The 21,994-nt window shown below is 38.5% G+C and overlaps 3 protein-coding genes across 3 annotated transcripts; 1 reads left to right on the forward strand and 2 right to left on the reverse strand.

Annotated features, from left to right (window-relative positions):
* Nucleotides 1-12,364: 12,364 nt before the first annotated feature.
* Nucleotides 12,365-12,979, reverse strand: LOC132628295 (uncharacterized). The gene has a single exon (XM_060344094.1). The coding sequence runs from the start codon at nt 12,977-12,979 to the stop codon at nt 12,365-12,367; it is 615 nt and encodes a 204-aa protein (XP_060200077.1).
* Nucleotides 12,980-14,001: 1,022 nt separating this feature from the next.
* LOC132625991 (fruit-specific protein-like) lies at nt 14,002-18,507 on the forward strand. Its single transcript, XM_060340688.1, has 2 exons — nt 14,002-14,196; nt 18,121-18,507. The coding sequence occupies exons 1-2, from the start codon at nt 14,130-14,132 to the stop codon at nt 18,342-18,344; spliced, it is 291 nt and encodes a 96-aa protein (XP_060196671.1). The 5' UTR covers nt 14,002-14,129; the 3' UTR covers nt 18,345-18,507.
* A 470-nt stretch (nt 18,508-18,977) lies between these two features.
* LOC132625992 (G-type lectin S-receptor-like serine/threonine-protein kinase LECRK3) lies at nt 18,978-21,888 on the reverse strand. Its single transcript, XM_060340689.1, has one exon. It carries the CDS (start codon nt 21,297-21,299, stop codon nt 19,434-19,436), a length of 1,866 nt encoding a protein of 621 aa, XP_060196672.1. The 5' UTR covers nt 21,300-21,888; the 3' UTR covers nt 18,978-19,433.
* Between the last annotated feature and the right edge of the window lie 106 nt (nt 21,889-21,994).

A 21,994-nucleotide genomic window follows, 5' to 3' on the forward strand; every position in this document is an offset into this window, starting at 1 on the left:
TCTTGTTGATTTGTCCTTTCACTCTCTGTTTCTATTTCTTCTTCATCAATATGTATCGAGGATGATCGTCTTTATGTACTATTCCAATCCCATGATTCTTCTTCATCAAAAATGACATCACGGCTCACGATTATTTTCTTTGTGATTGGATCATACAATCGATAAGCTTTAGACTCTTCGCTCACTCCAAGAAAAATACATTTGATTCCCTTGTCATCGAGTTTTCGTCGCCTTTCATCAGGAATATGAGCATATGCTATACACCCAAAAATCCTAAAATGATCAACAGTTGGTTTTTGTGAGGACCAAGATTCTTCTGGTGTCATATCTTTCACAACAAAAGTAGGACAGCTATTCAATACATGAACACTCCAATTAATTGCTTCTGGCCAGAATATTTTTGGAATGCTCCGAGTTGTCAATATGCTTCTCACCATGTTCAAAATGGTACGATTATTCCTCTCAGATACACCATTTTGTTGTGGTGTATACGCTGCTGTCAGCTGCCTGCGAATTCCATTCATTGCACAAAAGTTTATGAAATCATTGGAATTGAACTCACCACCACGATCATTATGAAGAATGTTTATTTTCTTCCCTGATTCCTTTTCAGCAAAGACCTTGGACCGTTTGAATGCACTGAAAGCCTCATTCTTTTCTTGTAAAAATTGAACCCATGTCTTCCTGCTATAGTCATCAGTAAAAGATATAAAATACCTCTTATTGGTGCTTGAGGCTGGATTAATTGGACCACAACGGTCTGAGTGGACCAATTGCAACAATTTCTTAGCCCTCCACGCCTTCCCTACCGGAAAGAATTCACGATGTTGCTTACCAATGACACAATTTTGACAAACTTTGGAAGTAGCTTTTATTTGAGGAAGACCACCAACCATATTATTTTGTCGCAGGGCTCTCAAACCATTGAAATTGAGGTGTCCATAGCACATATGCCATAACCATGTAGAGTCTATCATTTTGGTTGTCAAGCATGCTTGGTCATTACTATGTAAAGGAAACAATCGATTAGCCGTCATTTTAACTTCAAGAATTGTTCCCTTTTGTGGATGTCGTATTGTGCAGTAACCCTTTTCGATAACAATTTTATAGTTCCTTTCTTGCAGCTGCCCCATGCTGAGAAGATTGATTTTTAATTCAGGAACATAAAAGACTCCATTCACTTTGAAAAAATGCCCTTTAACTTGAAATCTAACAGTGCCTTGTCCCATGACAGAAATACTTGAATTGTTACCAAGCTTGACACTATCTTTAAAAGATTCATCCAAATCCAAAAATAAAGATTTTTTACCGCACATATGATTACTGCAGCCTGAGTCCAGATACCACTTATTTGAATGAGATTGCTCTTGCGCATAACCAGCCATCAACAATGTTTCTTCAGATTGATCTTGCGCATGGTAAGCCATCAACAATGTTTCTTCTTCTTCTTCTTATTCTTCTTCTTCTTCTTCTTCTTTGAAATTCTTCTTCTTCTTCTTCTGTGAAATTCGACTTCTCTCCACTTCCCTTGTTTGAATACAAATTAGTTGTGCATTCAGACTTATAGTGGTCGTATCTGTGGCAACGATAACACTTTATATGAGACTTGTCAAATGTCGAATCATAAGTGGAGTGTTGATCATTACCACGTGCATTTCCTCTGCCATTTGAACTCATGTTTCGACCACGTCCTCTACCTCGACCACGGCTTCTGCTGAAACCATTCCCATTGAAAGAATCAAATTGAGTTGACACTTTCAAAGCTTGTTCTTCTGCAGGAGGAGGTGCCATTTGTCACGCCCCGAACCATGGCCTGGACGTAACACGACACTCGGTGCCTGACTACATGTGACCGAGCGAACCACATGACTTGCTAAATCATCATGATGCATAACACAAGCGGAATATAACGTGAATGCATGATAAGCCTTTATAATACGTAATAAGTCATAATACTTAATAAAGTACTTGTTTAAACATGAAAGAGCCAAAATGGCTATGCGACTCCAATTGTCTGACATAACATAACTGTTGTTCTAGTCTATGAAACCTCTATCATGGATCTGACTGAAAAACATACTTGCTGGGACAAGGCCCCCAGCATACCTTTAGATGCAAAACTAGATAGAGAATATAATGTTTAAACCCCGAATGATATGGGGCTCACCAATAAGCTGGTACGAGCAAATCCTAGTGATCCGAAGCGTCGTCCTGTAGATCCGTACCTGCATCGTAAAATACAGGCCCCCGAGAAATAAAAAGGGGACGTCAGCACATTGAATGTACTGGTATGTAAAGCAACCGGAGGAAACAACATGGGACATGAACATGAACATGAGCATGAGCATGAGTACATAAACATGAAGTTGAAACTGAAACTGAACATCAACATGAGTACTGTAAGCATGAGATAATCTGTAATACCGACATGATCCACCACGGGGAGAAACGTGGAGTCTGATCTCTGCCCGATCAGCTAAGTTATCTCGTACCTTGCCGGGGCACGAGACATGAACATGACATGAATGGATCCAAAATCCCTCAAGGGGAAAATATAAATGAATCGTCCTATCTGGGCGGAGCGATCCTTATCCTACGTTGTCATACGTAGTTTCAGGCTATCATGAGCCTTCTCGGTATTAATACAACTCCCTAACATGAGAATAATATAGTTGGCTAAGAAGCCCATAACTTTCGTGAATTAACTTGTACTTGTCTTGAAATCATGATTTCACGAAATAACTTGTAAACATGGTTTCATGAAATGGATTGTAAACATGCTCTTGACCATGAGAAATACAATAGTTCATAATTATATATTTGTAGTTTACTTTAAAACGTGTTTATAGCTTGCAAAATAACTCATACAGTTTCATATGCACATAGTGAGAACACATGAGGAACAATTCATGATTCATGGATTGAGCTAGGATTCCTAATATCCGTAATGGAAGATTAGGAATATAATGATGAACATAGATACAAAATTCATGTACATACATATATAATTATGGGCTACCAACATGTTGGGTTTAATGCCCTAGGATTTGAACTTTATAGATTTTACTAAACGGATCATGGGGAAGAAAGTAGAGATTCCCGCATGTGGATGGAAGTTCTACATACCTTAACCTCCGCTTTTGAGCGTATCCCAATGTCTTTCAATCCCTTGAACTTCAATCTATAGCAATACAAGTCATAGGGATTCTATATTATCAATCGTATCCATGTTTTGTTCATCTAAGCCTTTCATCAAACACTTAATAGGCATGAAGCTTTATAACCCTCATTAGTGGTGTTTTCTTCACCAAATCCCATCTTGTTACTTCTAGCTAGTCCTACAATCTCCATTAGATGTAATTAACATCATTTTTCATCAACCATATGAATACAACAACCCCAAGTCAACAATCCAACAATTTTAGCATAATTCATATAATCATCTTCAACAAACCCAATTATTATTCTCCCAAGAATTCATCAATTCACAACTACAAGTGAATAGGGAGTAGAAATATTACCTTTCGGGTAGTCACCACGAAATCAACACCCCCAAGTCTGATCTTTAGCTTAAAATGACGACCACAACTTGTACTACAAATTATCCTTCACGAACTTTGGGATTTGGGGCCTTAAAATTGGTTGATTTCCTACTTTCTCTCTCTAGCTCTCCTCTCTCTCACTTCCTCTCTATAAAAATCTGAAATGTGAGGGAAATGGAGGCTGCTAGGGTTTTCATTTTCTATATATACCAAGGGGAAAATGGGTTGACCCAACTTGAAAATGGGTTGGGTCTGTTCTGTCTTAAAACGTCCATATCTCCCTATACCGACGTCGCCTGTGAACCCACAACCTATGGTTGGAAAGGTATTTCAATTATCTACAACTTTCATTCTTTGAGTTTTCCCAAATTCTCAACTTATGAAGGGGTTATGGCCTCCTGAAGTCAGGTGACCCGAAACTTAATTGCGGACCAAGATACGCCTATGTTACGGTCCCGTAACACAAGGTACGGACCGTAACTTGGCGTCGTACCTTGTTGAAAATTTCCAGAAAGTTTCTGGAAATTTTCCCCATGTTACGGTCCACTATTACGGTCCGTAACACAAGGTACAACCCGTAACACAAGGGACAGACCGTATCTTGGGACCGTATTGTGAACGAAATTTCCAGTGAGGTTCTGGAAATTTCGTCTGTGTTATGGCTCACTGTTATGGTCCGTAACACAAGGTACGGTCCATAACACGAAGGACGGACCGTATCTCGTCACCGTAACGCAGACAATTTTTCCAGCTTACAGGCTTCAGTCAAATGGGCATAAAGCTTTGCACAGATGTCCGTTTAATCCCCATAATATACCGTTGGAAAGCTATTTAATAGGGTTACAACTTCCATCAAGGAAGTTATTCCATATTCATAACGGATCAAGGAGTTATCACTGCCCGAAGTAGGCCTATCAACTTACTAGAACTTTAATGATTTAAGCTTAACTCAGATCCGAGATGAGGGGTGTTACAGTATCTCCCCCTTGGTATCATTCGTCCTCGAATGATGGGTAATGGTTAAGAATATAGCTGAACATATCTTGGCTCCATGAACGTGAAGGAAACATGACATGAAACATGGAGACTGAACTAACATGACTTGGCTACATGGAAACGTGAATACATGAACATTGAATCATGAAACGTGAGGCATGAATACATAAGGGACATGACATGAAAACTAAAGATATTTACCTTGAAGTCCATCTGCCAGCTCTTCAAACAAGTGAGGATATCGGGATTTCATGTCCTCTTCGGCTTCCCATGTGGCCTCTTCAAATTTCTGGTTCCTCCACAAGACCTTTACTGAGGCTACTTCCTTAGTTCTCAACTTGCGAACTTGACGGTCAAGAATGGCTACAGGGATCTCCTCATAAGTCAACCCATCCTTAACTGTGATAGTATCAGTAGGAACAACCAACGATGGGTCTCCCACACACTTTCTCAACATGGACACATGAAACACGGGATGTACAGCAGCCAAGTCTCGTGGCAACTCAAGTTCATAAGCCACTAGACCGACCTTTCGTAGAATTCTGTAAGGTCCAATATATCTGGGACTTAGATTCCCTTTCTTGCCAAATCTCATAACACCCTTCATGGGTGAGACTTTAAGGAACACCCAATCATCAACTGAAAATTCTAGATCCCTTCGTCTCACATCTGTATAAGACTTCTGGCGACTCTGAGCTGTTTTCAAACGCTCCTGTATTAACTTGACTTTCTCCATAGCTTGATAAACCAAATCTGGTCCTAACAATTCTGCTTCACCTACTTCGAACCAACCAATTGGTGATCTGCATCTTCGCCCATACAGAGCCTCAAATGGTGTCATCCCAATACTAGCATGATAACTATTATTATAAGAAAACTCAATGAGTGGTAAGTGATCATCCCAATTACCTTTGAAATCCAAGACACATGCTCGCAACATATCCTCCAGAGTCTGAATAGTACGCTCTGCCTGGCCATCTGTTTGTGGATGAAAAGCTGTGCTGAGGTTCACCTTGGTACCCAAGCCTTTCTGAAAGGATTTCCAGAAGTTCGCTGTAAACTGAGCACCACGATCTGAAATAATGAACACAGGTGTCCCATGTAATTTGACAATCTCATTAACATACAACTTTGCATAATCTTCTACTGAATCTGTGGTCTTAACGGGCAAAAAGTGTGCCGACTTAGTAAGCCGGTCAACGATCACCCAAATGGAATCATGTCTCCTAGATGAACGAGGTAAACCTGATACAAAATCCATATTGATCATTTCCCATTTCCAGACAGGAATATAAATATTCTGAGCCAAGCCACCAGGCCTCTGGTGTTCGGCTTGCACCTGCTGACAATTCAAGCACTTAGCTACAAAATCTGCCGCGTTCTTCTTCATATCGTTCCACCAGTAAATCTCCTTGAGGCCATGATACATCTTAGTGGAACCTGGGTGAATGGAACACCTGGAATTGTGAGCTTCTGACATGATTCGCTCTCTGAGTCCATCTACATCTGGGACACATAATCTACCTCGATACCTCAAGGTACCATCATCTCCCCCTTGTTCGAAAGCCGTCGTCTTATGCTTGTGAATCCCCTCTTTCAGCTGCAACAAGTAGGGATCATTAAACTGTTTCTCCTTGACTTCAACGACTAAAGAGAAAAGAACACTATTCTGAACAACCACTCCACCATCCTCGGAGTCCAAAAGTCGAAATCCAAGATTGGCCAAACGGTGAACTTCTTTTGTCATAACTCTCTTATCCACGTCCACGTGGGCTAAACTTCCCATGGAATACCGACTAAGAGCATCGGCTACAACGTTCGCTTTCCCCGGATGGTAGAGAATATCCACATCATAATCTTTAAGCAATTCAAGCCATCTCCTTTGCCTATGATTCAGCTCCCTTTGCTTGAAGATATACTGCAGGCTTTTGTGATCCGTGAAAATATCAACGTGCACTCCATACAAATAATGCCACCATATTTTAAGTGCAAAAATTACCGCTGCCAACTCTAAGTCATGAGTCGGGTAATTCCTTTCGTGAACCTTGAGCTGACGGGATGCATAAGCTACAACTTTACCATGCTGCATTAATACACATCCGAGACCAACTCCCGAAGCGTCACAATAAACCACGAATCCTTCAGTTCCCTCTGGCAAAGTCAAAACTGGAGCAGAAGTCAATCTCTTCTTCAATTCTTCAAAGCTTCGCTCACAAGCATCTGACCATTGGAAATTAACCTTCTTCCGAGTCAACTTAGTCAGCGGAGCAGAGATAGAAGAAAATCCTTCTACGAAGCGTTGATAATAGCCTGCCAGACCCAAGAAACTTCTTATATCAGAAACTGAGGCGGGTTTGGGCCAACTCTTTACGGCGTCAATCTTTTGAGAATAAACTCTAACACCTTCACCCGAGATTACATGGCCTAAGAATGCCACTGATTTAAGCCAAAATTCACATTTTGAGAATTTCGCAAAAATCTCACGATCCTTAAGAGTCTGCAACACTATTCTGAGATGTTCTGCATGTTCAGCCTCACTACGGGAATACACCAAAATATCGTCAATAAAGACTATGACGAATAAATCGAGATAAGGCTTGAAGACTCTATTCATAAGATCCATGAAAGCAGCTAGTGCATTTGTCAACCCAAATGACATGACAAGAAATTCATAATGGCTATAACGGGTTTTGAAAGCGGTTTTCGGAATATCAACTTCCTTAACCTTCAACTGATGATAGCCTGTTCTGAGATCAATCTTGGAATAACATTGGGCGCCTTGCAGCTGATCAAATAAGTCATCTATTCTAGGAAGAGGGTACCTGTTCTTAATGGTGACCTTGTTCAGCAGACGGTAATCTATACACATACGTAAGGAACCATCCTTCTTTCGGACAAACAAGACTGGTGCACCCCAAGGCGAAACGCTAGGCCTAATAAAAACCTTATCAAGAAGATCTTTCAATTGGGCTTTTAACTCTTTTAACTCCGCTGGAGCCATTTTGTATGGCGGAATTGATATCGGCTGAGTATCGGAAAGTAAATCAATTCCAAACTCAATCTCCCTGTCTGGGGGGACTCTTGGAAGATCTCCTGGGAAGACTTCCGGAAACTCATTTACAACTGGTACCGACTGAAGAGTTGGAGTCTGAGCATCTGAATATTTGACTCGAACTAGGTGATAGATATAGCCTTTGGAAATCATTTTTCTGGCTTTTAGGTAAGAAATGAATCTACCCCTGGGTACTACTGAATTACCCTTCCATTCTATGACTGGCTCATTAGGAAACTCGAATCTTACCACCTTAGTTCTACAACATACTGTGGCATAACATGAAGCTAACCAATCCATACCCATGATCACATCGAAATCTACCATTTCTAATTCTGCTAAATCAGCTATGGTTCTGCGGTGGTAGACTAAAACTGAGCAACCCCTATACATATGTCTAACTGTGAGTGGTTCCCCAATGGGAGTGGACACCTCAAAGGGTTCATACAATTTTTCAGGTTCAATACCAAATTTCTTAGCAACAAAGGGGGTCACATAAGATAAGGTGGATCCTGGGTCAATAAGGGCATATACATTGAAAGTGAAAACTGTTAGAGTACCTGTAACAACATCTGCTCGAGCCTCTGTATCCTGACGGCCTGTCAATGCATACATGCGGTTTCGCCCCCCGCTCGTGTTTCCAGACCTAGTTGCATTGTCCCCCCGCTGGGCCTGATTATTACGAGGGACTGCTGGATTTGTGGGCTGCGCCACGTTACCTCCGGTACCTTGCCTAGAGGACGGACAATCTTTCTGAATATGGCCTCTATGGCCACAACCATAACATATTTTCATGCCCATACGACACTCACCTAAGTGTCTCTTATTACACTTGCCGCATATTGGATAAGTATAAGTCGACTGACCCCCACTAGCTTGAGAGTACGAACTTGATGGTCTGAAATTCTGCCTCTTATCATTGCGGAACTTAGGGGGTGGGGCACTTGCTGTGGACGAAGCAGGTGCTGCTGACCTGTTCTTAAAGAACCGCCTATCTCCTCCCTGACTAAAGTTACTTGAAGATTTAGACCTCTTGTTGAAGTCCCTATCCTTTTGTTTCTGCAGAGCTTCCTCCCCCTTCAGTTCAGCTTCATTACCTTGCACAAATGCCAAGATCTTAGAGATAGTCATTTTATCATTCTGAGCAGCAGTCTTGGCGTCTCTATGCAATTCGGGTTTCAACCCCAGTACAAATCTCCTAACTGTTGCCCTCATGTCGGGAACCATGTGAGGAGCATATCTGGACAACGAAATAAATTTGAGATAGTAATCTTGCACGGTTAAGCTACCCTTCCTCAACCTCTCAAATTCCATAGCCTTTGCTTCCCGGACCTCGATAGGCATGAAATGGCCAAGGAAAGCGTCAACGAACTCATCCCAAGTAGCAGAAGATGCTTCCTCCCCTCGAGATTGTTCCCATGTCTCATACCAAATTTGAGCAACATCTTGTAATTGAAAGGCACCAAACTCTGCTGCCTCAGTCTCAGTGACATGCATAACACGAAACACTTTCTGTAGGCCATCAATAAAATTTTGCGGATCCTCCTCAGCCTTAGTCCCTGTGAAAGTCGGAGGTTTCATTCGCAAGAATTCCTGAGTTCTTGAACTATTTGACCCAACACTGGCACTTAAACTAGGGGATGATTCTTGTCGCTGCGCTTGGTTGGCAACGATCTGAGTAAGCAGCTGGATGGCTCCTCTCATATCCATGTCCGGAGCGTTAGTAGGTGTAGCTGTAGGAGCCGTGGGGACTATTGTTTGAGTCGGAACAGCCTCTTCGTGAGTTACTTCGGCGGCATCCCTTTGGCTGGTCGTTGTGTTTCTCTTCTTGTAAGTTCTTTTGTAAGGCATTTTCTGAAAACACGTATATGCACGAATTAGGAAATCGTCCTAAAAACACTGCTCTACTGCACGATCTAGATTATGAAATAATGAGACAATCCTGAATGTCTTGGTGGCCAACTGTTTATATGCGTGGGGCCCTCACACATATAAAAGAGACCCCGCTAGACACGGTTTCATAAACTCCCTAAAGAAACTTGAACCTAGGCTCTGATACCAAGCTTTGTCACGCCCCGAACCATGGCCTGGACGTAACACGGCACTCGGTGCCTGACTACATGTGACCGAGCGAACCACATGACTTGCTAAATCATCATGATGCATAACACAAGCGGAATATAACGTGAATGCATGATAAGCCTTTATAATACGTAATAAGTCATAATACTTAATAAAGTACTTGTTTAAACATGAAAGAGCCAAAATGGCTATGCGACTCCAATTGTCTGACATAACATAACTGTTGTTCTAGTCTATGAAACCTCTATCATGGATCTGACTGAAAAACATACTTGCTGGGACAAGGCCCCCAGCATACCTTTAGATGCAAAACTAGATAGAGAATATAATGTTTAAACCCCGAATGATATGGGGCTCACCAATAAGCTGGTACGAGCAAATCCTAGTGATCCGAAGCGTCGTCCTGTAGATTCGTACCTGCATTGTAAAATACAGGCCCCCGAGAAATAAAAAGGGGACGTCAGCACATTGAATGTACTGGTATGTAAAGCAACCGGAGGAAACAACATGGGACATGAACATGAACATGAGCATGAGCATGAGTACATAAACATGAAGTTGAAACTGAAACTGAACATCAACATGAGTATTGTAAGCATGAGATAATCTGTAATACCGACATGATCCACCACGGGGAGAAACGTGGAGTCTGATCTCTGCCCGATCAGCTAAGCTATCTCGTACCTTGCCGGGGCACGAGACATGAACATGACATGAATGGATCCAAAATCCCTCAAGGGGAAAATATAAATGATTCGTCCTATCTGGGCGGAGCGATCCTTATCCTACGTTGGCATACGTAGTTTCAGGCTATAATGAGCTTTCTCGGTATTAATACAACTCCCGAACATGAGAATAATATAGTTGGCTAAGAAGCCCATGACTTTCGTGAATTAACTTGTACTTGTCTTGAAATCATGATTTCACGAAATAACTTGTAAAATGGCTTCATGAAATGGATTGTAAACATGCTCTTGACCATGAGAAATACAATAGTTCATAATCATATATTTGTAGTTGACTTGAAAACGTGTTTATAACTTGCAAAATAACTCATACAGTTTCATATGCACATAGTGAGAACACATGAGGAACAATTCATGATTCATGGATTGAGCTAGGATTCCTAATATCCGTAATGGAAGATTAGGAATACAATGATGAACATAGATACAAAATTCATGTACATACATATATAATTATGGGCTACCAACATGCTGGGTTTAATGCCCTAGGATTTGAACTTCATAGATTTTACTAAACGGATCATGGGGAAGAACGTAGAGATTCCCGCATGTGGATGGAAGTTCTACATACCTTAACCTCCGCTTTTGAGCGTATCCCAATGTCTTTCAATCCCTTCAACTTCAATCTATAGCAATACAAGTCATAGGGATTCTATATTATCAATCATATCCATGTTTTGTTCATCTAAGCATTTCATCAAACACTTAATAGGCATGAAGCTTTATAACCCTCATTAATGGTGTTTTCTTCACCAAATCCCATCTTGTTACTTCTAGCTAGTCCTACAATCTCCATTAGATGTAATTAACATCATTTTTCATCAACCATATGAATACAACAACCCCAAGTCAACAATCCAACAATTCTAGCATAATTCATATAATCATCTTCAACAAACCCAATTATTATTCTCCCAAGAATTCATCAATTCACAACTACAAGTGAATAGGGAGTAGAAATATTACCTTTTGGGTAGTCACCACGAAATCAACACCCCCAAGTCTGATCTTTAGCTTAAAATGACGACCACAACTTGTACTACAAATTATCCTTCACGAACTTTGGGATTTGGGGCCTTAAAATTGGTTGATTTCCTACTTTCTCTCTCTAGCTCTCCTCTCTCTCACTTCCTCTCTCTAAAAATCTGAAATTTGAGGGAAATGGAGGCTGCTAGGGTTTTCATTTTCTATATATACCAAGGGGAAAATGGGTTGACCCAACTTGAAAACGGGTCGGGTCTATTCTGTCTTAAAACGTCCATATCTCCCTATCCCGACGTCACCTGTGAACCCACAACCTATGGTTGGAAAGGTATTTCAATTATCAACAACTTTCATTCTTTGAGTTTTCCCAAATTCTCAACTTATGATGGGGTTATGGCCTCCTGAAGTCAGGTGACCCGGAACTTAATTGCGGACCAAGATACGCCCATGTTACGGTCCCGTAACACAAGGTACGGACCGTAACTTAGCATCGTACCTTGTTGAAAATTTTTGCAGAAAGTTTCTGGAAATTTTCCCCATGTTACGGTCCACTGTTACGGTCCGTAACACAAGGTACGACCCGTAACACAAGGGACGGACCGTATCGTGAACGAAATTTCCAGTGAGGTTCTGGAAATTTCGTCTGTGTTACGGCTCACTGTTACGGTCCGTAACACAAGGTACGGTTCGTAACACGAAGGACGGACCGTATCTCGTCACCGTAACGCAGACAAGTTTTTCAGCTTACAGGCTTCAGTCAAATGGGCATAACTCTTTACACAGATGTCCGTTTAATCCCCATAATATACCGTTGGAAAGCTATTTAATAGGGATACAACTTCCATCAAGGAATTTCTTCCATATTAATAATGGATCAAGGAGTTATCACTGCCCGAAGTAGGCCTATCAACTCACTAGAACTTTAATGATTTAAGCTTAACTCAGCTCCGAGATGAGGGGTGTTACACCATTCTATGCTCATGTATTAATAATGAGCTCTGTAGTTCATCAATTGACATTGTATCAATATCTTTTGACTCCTCAATAGAGCAAACCACATATGCAAATTTGGAAGACATAGACCGTAAAATCTTTTCGATAGCATCGACATCATCCAATTTACCACCATAAATACGCATCTTGTTAACAACGGTCAATGTTGTAGTGAAGTACTCATCTACTGACTCCCCTTCTTTCATGTGCAGAACTTCAAATTCTTTGCGAAGGACTTGAAGTTGTTGCCGCTTCACTCTTGTTGTACCGGCATACTTTCTTTTCATTGAGTCCCAAATCTGCTTGGAGGTATCTTTTTGAAGAATGGTCTCCAGTAGGGCACGATCTATTTCTTGGAATAGATAGTTTTTAGCTTTGAGATCCTTCAATCTTTGCTCATCCAAAACCTTCTGTTGAGCTTCCGTCATCACCACACCACGATCTGGTTCACTGAAACCAGTCTCTATAATGCTCCAAAACTCCTTCGAACGCAAGAATTTTTCCATCAGCATGCTCCAATGATCATAGTGACCATCAAAGCGGAGAATAGCAGGTTGGATGAAATTTTTATTTTCAGATGCCATGGACACTTGTTGCTACAAGGTACCAAGTGAAGCTGCTGCTTCTTTTACTCACAGGTCACTCTATGTCTACCGCTGATACCATTGTTGAAATTGAGAAAACAACAATATCAAAAACTTGCTTGAATTTTATTGACGGAAGTCTCCAAATAAATAGCAGGTTACAAATGAAACTAACTCCTAAAAATTAGCAACAAACTGATCCATAATTCCTAAGCTTATGGGATTCTCCTAAAAATCATGAAAGCATAAAATCTTCCTAAAGAATAGGTCCACCAAGACCAATTCTTTTATTCTGCTAAACAAAATAAAACATTAAACGACCTAAACAAATTAAAACACTCAACAGGTATGAGCCGTGAAACCTGCTAGATGTGGCTAAGTTTTGAAATTGGGTATGACCAGTGAAACCTATAGATGTGGCTAAATTTGAAACAGGATATGACCAGTGGAACCGAAGAGAAGTGGCTAAGTTTGAAATGGCCATGACCAATTAAACATAAGAGAATGTGGCTAAGTTCGAAAAGATATTACTCCATTGTCCCAATTTATTTGATATTTTTTGTTTCCCATATTCAAACTGCATGGACTTTGATCAAAATTTTAAGATGTATTTTTCACCAAATTGATATGAGAAAAGTTGCAACTTATAGTCTTTTTACGTAACTTTCAAATATATAAATTTTAATCTTAAAATGTTGAGTTAATCTAATCAATTTAGCTTTAAAGTTTGGTCAAATTAACTCTTGAAAAACGAAAAGTATCACATCAATTGAAATAGAAGGAGTACTATGTTCGAAATAGGGTATCACACATGAAACTTAAGGGATTTGGGGTTTAGTATATATTCTTTGATCAAATATGAGGTGGGGTTAGCAAAGGACCATTGAAAAACTTGTGAAAAAGATCAATCAAAATGTCTCTGCATCAAGTTCAAAAAACCTTATCAAAAGAGCATATATTTCATTCATTTAGCAATACTTATTCGATAACTTTATAATTAATATATAGTATCAAGTATAAACCATTCTTGTATATTGACGTGACATGTCAATATTAGCATTCACTGGTTTTGCTTATAAATATGATTTCAATATAGTAAGAAATTATCAAAGTATACTCTTCTCTACTCTTACAAATAAATTGGCAAAATATGGCTGGGAAACATTGTTTACTTAAGTTTGCTATCTTCTTCACCATTCTCCTTACTGCCACTGCTGGTGATGCCTTACTCTTCCCTGTATTTTCTCCCTTTTTTTTCTTTTGTGTGTGTGTGTATGTGTTTTGTTTCTTCTTTTAGCTTTGTAATTTCATGAAAACATTTATATATATTATGCTTAACGGTTATATCTTGGGGCGGATGTAGATTCAGTATTAAAAACACGCAAATATTTTAGGGAGATTTGTTGGAAATTGGCTCATCGAAAGCCTTTTCGATGGATATTTAGTCGGAAATCCATAATTTTGAAGGACCTCTCTCGGAAATTTCCATTCGAAATTCCCGTGCTTTTAGTAGTGATTGTTATTTATGGGATCATTCGAACCTAGCTAGGGTTAGATTTCATAAATTGTCACTCAAATTTTACTTTATTACAATTAACTCACTGAACCATTTATTGTAATGATAAAATCACTCTACTTTATCTAAATATCGTGAAAATTACTGGACTATTTTTTGTAACCAAAAAGTCACTCAACTTTGTCTAAGTATCATTGAAAGTCATTTTGGAGGAAACAAAAGCGACATTTTATTTGATACACGAAATTGAATGACGTACTATTTACAAGTCCAAATACTCAAAGTTTTGAAGTCTTCAGACAAGCTGACAAATTGGTTACAACAGTAGCAGGATTGCTGGGCCAAACAATATATTTAGGATATTTAGTTTTTTTTTTTTCCCTAAAGGATTGTGTATCCAGTAGTGTGACTTATATACCATGGCTATACAGTAGCACTATTGGGATGTTTAATCCATATTTTTTAATTACTTACAAACAATATATATGACAGTGGGGTATTACTGCTAATTTTGTCGATATGTTTTACAAACTATGACAGGAAAAGACCATGTATTTATTTGAACACAGACTTCTAGCATTGCTAATGTTCTTTAACACCTTTTAAGGACCAGATATCTCATCTGAAAAGTCAATTTAGGACCAGTAAAACCGGTCGCTACAAATTAACAGCACCAGGAGAACGAAAGTTTAGAGACCAGAAATATGATCCTGAAAGGTTATTAGGGACCAGAAATTTTACGGTCGTTAACTTGCTTAAAGGACCAGTAAATATATCTTGTCGTTATTAACCTTTAGCGGCGGAGCTTATAGCGTCGTATGGTCGCTATTTATTATTAGGGACCAGATCTAGACTTTTAGGGACTAGTTTTCGCGTCTTTAAAAGTCATTTTTTCTTGTAGTGCGTGTTGATTAAAAAATTTGTTAGCGACTTCATGTGGTTCTTATGCAAAGTTGAATATTTTAGACTTGAACCTTGTGTATGTGTTAAAAAAATTCACTAAGTACAAACAATTGATTTTGAAACAATTAAATCAAATGAGTTGTTATATAATTCTGAACTCGTATACAGTTCAAATTCTAGATTCACCTCTGGTTATATAATGGTTATTTCACACACACAAAATAAAAGTAGAAATTAGCGACAGATAACTCTACCACTAAACAACAAAAATCCATAGCTTGTTCTATTTAACAATGGATTATCAAAAAACTCATGTTAGCTACAACTATTTAGCGACACATTAACTACGAATTTGGTACCTCATTCCTCCTTTTTGTAATGAGATTCTACTTATGAGTATTAACTTGATTCTGGTTATAATTATGTTGATTCTCCCACATCAATTATAGATGGGTGTTTGGTCTCCTTATGTGGACTTGGGAAATCCTCCACTCATTAGCCCAAGATTCATTTTTTACATGGTATCATTGCAAACCTGTTATATCGTGTAGTTCTACATGTTTCTATCGGTGTAGTTTTCAGTTCGATAGATTTTTTATTTATAGTGTTTGAGTTCTGGTGGTTTCGATTCGTCGAAGCACCTCGTCATTTTTATAGTCAATTTTTCAATTGAAGCAGAAAGATAGGTTGTTCGTTTATGTTCTGCATCATCTATTGATTCTAGGGTTTAAATACTCTCTTCGATATCAGTGACATTTTTTCCTGACCTCCTTGTTGAATTACTCTTTTGTGTAGATATAGTCATTTTTTCATTTAAGATTATTGATTGATTGCTGGTATTTTGACTTGATTGTTTTTCATTATGGCTATCAACACTGAAAAACCTTAACTCTAGTACTTCTACTGTTCCTAATACGAATTCGACCTCAAGTATAAATTCATCTCATCCATTGTACCTCCTTCCCTCAAATACACCAGGGACTGTGCTCGTATGGTTCCTTTTGCTGGGATAGGGAAAAACCTAGAAGAGAGATATGGGGTTTCTAACACATCTCAATACTATAGTCTTCAAAGGGCCATAACTACAGGGGTCTTCTGAGATAGCTAATTCTTTCACAAGGCTGAAAGGGTTTTAGGATGAACTTGGGACTTTTTCTTTTGGTAGACCTTGAGTTTGTTGAGGGACAACAACTCATTCAATTTCTCTCTAGGCTAAATGACATCTATTTCACTTTTAGAAGTAATATCCTAATAATATTTTCCACTCACACTGTGGGCAAAGCTTATTCTATGCTGATTAGGGATGAGAAACAAAGGGAAATCAGATCCGATGTCCCTGTCTTCTCCACTGACTAGGCTTTAGTCAGTCCAATTCTCCCAATTATATGCATGGTTCTAGTTCTGGTTTTGTTTCTGGTCAGACCAATAACATAAGAAAATTTCCCCAGAGGTTCAACTTTGATCAATCTAAATCCATACTTCTCTGTAAATACTGTAGGGGCCTGGCCATACAGTGGACAAGTGCAACAAACTACATGGGTTTCCACAGATTTTAAGTTCACCAAGAAAAAAAAGTTTGGAGCTTGTGCATAAATAAATCATCATTATGATAATTCTCTCACTCCTGATTTGTCGCCCTCTGAGGCTCCTCCACATGGCTTTTCCAAAGATCAGTATGCATACCTCATGTCACTCTTTCATCAGGCTCATATGACCTCTGTTTCACCAGCACCTTCTTCCACTGGTCATGCTAACTTTCCAGCTTTGGTTACCAATATTATTTTTACTAAAGAAGGTTTCACTGCATGTAATGCTTCTAAGGTAGTTTCCAATTCTTGGATTTTGGACTTTGAAGCCACTAATCACATGACTCCTCACAAATACCTACTCCATCATATAACACCTTTATTAACCCCTGCTCTTCTTACTTTACCAAATGATTACAAAGTTAACGTGACATCTATTGGAAATTTCCATTCATCAACTCCTTACTCAACTTAAATGCTATGCTCTCCTTACTATTGATTCATTTCTCTAACAAGGCCTTTCTCTGAAGAGGCCATTGAAAATTGGTAGAGTTGAGCATGGCCTTTACATCCTTCATATGCCCACTGCTGCTACATTTGTTTCTCCTGGTTTGTCATTTTTCGATATTTTAAAATACAAATAAGACTTGTTCCTTGCCTTCTACTCATTGTAATAATTCTACTCTTATTGTTGATGCTAATGATGTCATTCCTGTTCCATGTAACTCTGATTCAGTCAATAAAATTCATCTTTTGTGGCATCAAAGAATGGGTCACATTCCTTTTGTCAAGATGATTTATATTCCTCAAATATATGATATTTCTCCTATAGACAAAATGAAATAACAAAAGTCGATTTTATTTTGTTCCCTCCCTCAAACTTTCTAGGATTTCTCCATTGAGATCTTCTTGTTTTCTTCATTCAATTCTGGATTATGACATGGTATCAGAGTCAGACTCCCATCCCAATTCATTGTTTACCCAATGTTGGGTCCCCATCTTATATCGTCTATGCTCCAGGTGTCCAATCCTGGTGTGCGAGAAGGGGGGAGGTGGTATTGATTCTCCTCATCTGTTATGAATGGTTGTTTGTCCTCCTTATATGGACTTGGACAATTCTCCCCTCATGAGCTAGATTACAAGATTCATTCTTTACAAATTATTACTATTATTTAATTAAAATTTTATATATGCAGTTGATATGTCTGGCACCTCGAAGGCAATGGCATTGGGGAGTTTTCCTCTATATATGTCAATGATGCAATTGAAATTTCTTCCAAATGAATTTGAGTCGACTTGTAGCAGAAGTTGTAGTGCAGATGCAAATTGCGCTGACGGTTGGCTATGTAGGTGGTGTTGGTGGCATTCTGATCCATTTGATAATCAATATTATTATCATTGTAGCATGTTGCCAGATTGAAGATTACTCTTACATAATTTTAAGAAAATAATGTCTAATAAAGTGGAATAGATAGAGTGAGTAATACTTGAATAAACTTCTTATGGATATTTTTATCACTTTCACCAGTCCCATGTTATGTATGTACTATACAGAAGAATATAAAATCAATATTTTCATCGAAGTTGCGTGTTGCCAAATTGCAAAATATTGCGGAGTTTTAAGGAAATCGTGTCGAACAAAATGGAACGAAGAAAATAATATTTGAATAAACTCTTATATGTAAAAATATTAATGTGCTTGTATATGCACATGTTAAGAAATATTTTGTATCATTTTTTATAAAGCTAAAGTTTTATGCACAATCAATATATACATTGAAGTATGTTGCGGAGTTTATATTGCGGAGTTTTAAGGAAATAGTGGGTTGTTACAAAGGGTACTTGACTATTTTTAGATGGTCAGTTACCATTGTGGAGATACCATATATTTTTACCTAATGCCGGAAATGAAGTGACCATTTATGACTTATTAGTTCTCAAATGGCCAATGAAGAAAACCAAGTAACTTTAATGCACCACCTAGAAGTTGTTAGTAAAAAAATGATCAATAACATTTTAAAATGAAAATTCATCAACTTATTTGTAGAAAAAGAATTCTTCAATATCATAACTACAACAATATTTAGTAAACTCTGCATTTGTGCAAGTGATCAACAAGGTATACTAATTATCCCTTGAGCAATGAAAACAAGAGGAAAAAAAGAGCTAAATTGTGGTTCTAAAATCTATAGTTCCGAACAGAGGTTTGCATTATATCTTATGTTGCTCAAACTCTTCAAAAATGTCAACAGATGCCTGTTAGATCTTTCAAAGTAGTACATTTTTTGAGAACCCGACATGGGTGAGACTACATTTTTGAGAAGTCCGAGCAGCATAGATTATACTGCATCTAGAAGAGAATTTTCTGTCCTAAAAGGATTTGGGCTTGGAGGATTAGGAACTTCAACAATTTCTTCAAGATTAGCACAATCTTTTTCATAGTAGGTCTCAATGAAGGATCTTCTTGAATGCACCAAATGGCTACCACTAAAAAATTTTCTAATTTTTTTCAATCACTAATGGCATCTGAATCATTTTCGACAAGTTGATATATTGTGCCTTCTTGGTAACAATCATAAGCCCAATAAGTCAAAATTGCTCTGTCTTCACCAACTTCAAAATCCACATTTCTCCTACAACAAATGATTTCTAGTAGTAAAACACCAAAGCTATACACGTCCGCTTTCACTGTGATTGGCATGTTTCGGAACCATTCTGGTGCAATGTACCCTTTCGTTCCTCCTATCCCTGTTTGGGTCACAGATTGGTCCATCCTCAGCAACTTTGCTAATCCGAAATCGGATATTCTTGGATTGTAATGATCATCAAGAAGTATGTTTTGTGGTTTTATGTCGCAATGAATGATCTGTGTGCTGCACTCGTCGTGCAAATACAAGAGCCCTCTTGCCATCCCAAGTGCCACTTGAATCCTTTGGTTCCATGTCAATTTTAGATCACCAAAAAGGAAACTTGCTAATGTCCCATTATTCAAGAACTCATAGACAAGCAATCTATGAGGACCTTCATCACAAAATCCAATTAAACGGACCAAGTTCTTGTGATGTGTCTGGCCTATCACATTCACTTCAGTCTTGAATTCCTTTTCCCCATCGTCAACTATCGGATCTAATTTCTTGACAGCCACCGGAATAGGGTTACCAATTTCAACGACGCCTTTGTATACAATGCCAAAAGCCCCTCTTCCAAGTTCTTCCTTGAACCCTTCTGTGGCTTTTGACAAATCCTTAAAAGAAAAGTATCTCAAAGTTTGATCCATGGAAATTCCATTCCTTTCAAATGTTGAGCTTATGTTACGATAAACGAGCAAAAACCCCAGAGAAAGTACTCCAAGAAGTAAGCAATTAACAAAAACAGAACTACCTAAGAACACCGATACAATAAGAATGATAGTTTCTTGATTTTTGTTTTTTGGCTTTGAAGAATTAGGATTTTCTAAAGGAATATTACCTTTCCTTCTTTTGATGAATGCTTTAGAATTCACTCTGTTATCTACTCTGCCATTTGAAAGCGGCAATTTCTTCTTCCAACAACTATTTTCTCGAAAAATCGAAACAGCACACATGCAATCATTCAAACATGCATTCTTGCACTTTTCTTCATCGAAAGGCTGCAAAAGCTCGTAATCACTCGTTGGCCAATCGATGTTCGTTATAGTTTCCATCTCGAGCTGATTTTCTGAATTTTCTTGATTTTCACCACAATCTTGCATGAAATCCGGTATGCAACCTTTGTAATCATCATCTGGATCAACTAGTGAAAACGCTCGCGGGCACTGACAATCCGGTCTTTTATCTATGCTTAGTCTACAAATTCTGTTATATCCACACACACCAGAACCTCTTTCTGTAGGAAAACTATAACATATATTATCAGGAACTGACCAAACAGCAGACCAAACATCAGTACTTTTAGGCTCTTTCGGGTGCTGATACAGAGTAAATACGCCATCAAAATTGAGCGTGGCACGGTAATAAAACCGTGTTGATGGTCCAGTTTCACCCTTTGAAAGAACAACCTCTTGGCTGTTGTTAACCAAATGGAAAATTTGGCCTGATTCATTGAACTTTAACAGGTAATTCGTTGCATTCAATTGATCGAAGCTTCGAATCAAGAAAAAGTTCTCATTTATATACTCACTTGGCAAGTTCACAGTAGCAATTCCAATATTCCCATTTTGAAACATCCTGAGCAAGAATCTTCCCCTCGAAAAATTTGTGTCTGATCGACGAGATGAAATCTCGAATCCTTCTCCAAATTCTTGAGTTGGCAAGATTGTGTCTTTACTTTGATTGAAACTTTGCCATAAACCTTCAGAATTTTTGTTAACAAGCACGAAATTACCGGTATCTTTCATAGAACCATAAGCAACGGTACCTATTAAAGGATCAGAAATCGAAGTCTCGTCTTGTTGAGGACTAGTAAGGACTAGTCCTCGATCAGCAACGAGCTCGATTCTTGATCCTTTAGGAGATGGATTGTCTCCATTTGCATACCAAACTATAGTTTTTTCAGCTATTTTGTTGTACCATATTGAAACTAGGAATTGATCTTCATTCCCCAGTTGTTGGAATCCAAATGCAAAATCTCCATTAGGAGAAATCCATGGAGATGTTTTATCATCACCAGCAATATGAACCAATTGTCACATCATTTTTGGTTTGGGACAATGCAAAATTTGGTAGCAGAAACAAAAAGATTGGGAAAAGAAGAAGTAAATTTACTCTGGCCATTTTGGGTTTGATTTCATAAGTAACAATAACAACCACTTTAAATAGAAGAGAGACAAAAGAGCCCATTTAAGTTAGCTGGCTCTAAACATTTTTTTTAAATGGATGCCACAAGGCTTTTTATTAATTAATCAAAAAACAAATGCTCAGCAAATAAAGTAAGAACAGGCAAAAGGGGAAAGTAGACTAAGCTAAGAACGAAGACTCAAAATAGAAGAAACCCTATACTAATCTCCGTCAATCTAAACAGTTAATAAGCTTCAAGTGTTGAGAAACATTTTTAATTGTTAAGTGCTTATGATCTTTTTACCAAAACACATTA

The sequence above is a fragment of the Lycium barbarum genome, chromosome 2 (assembly GCF_019175385.1).
Source record: "Lycium barbarum isolate Lr01 chromosome 2, ASM1917538v2, whole genome shotgun sequence".
Classification (NCBI taxonomy): Eukaryota; Viridiplantae; Streptophyta; class Magnoliopsida; order Solanales; family Solanaceae; genus Lycium; species Lycium barbarum.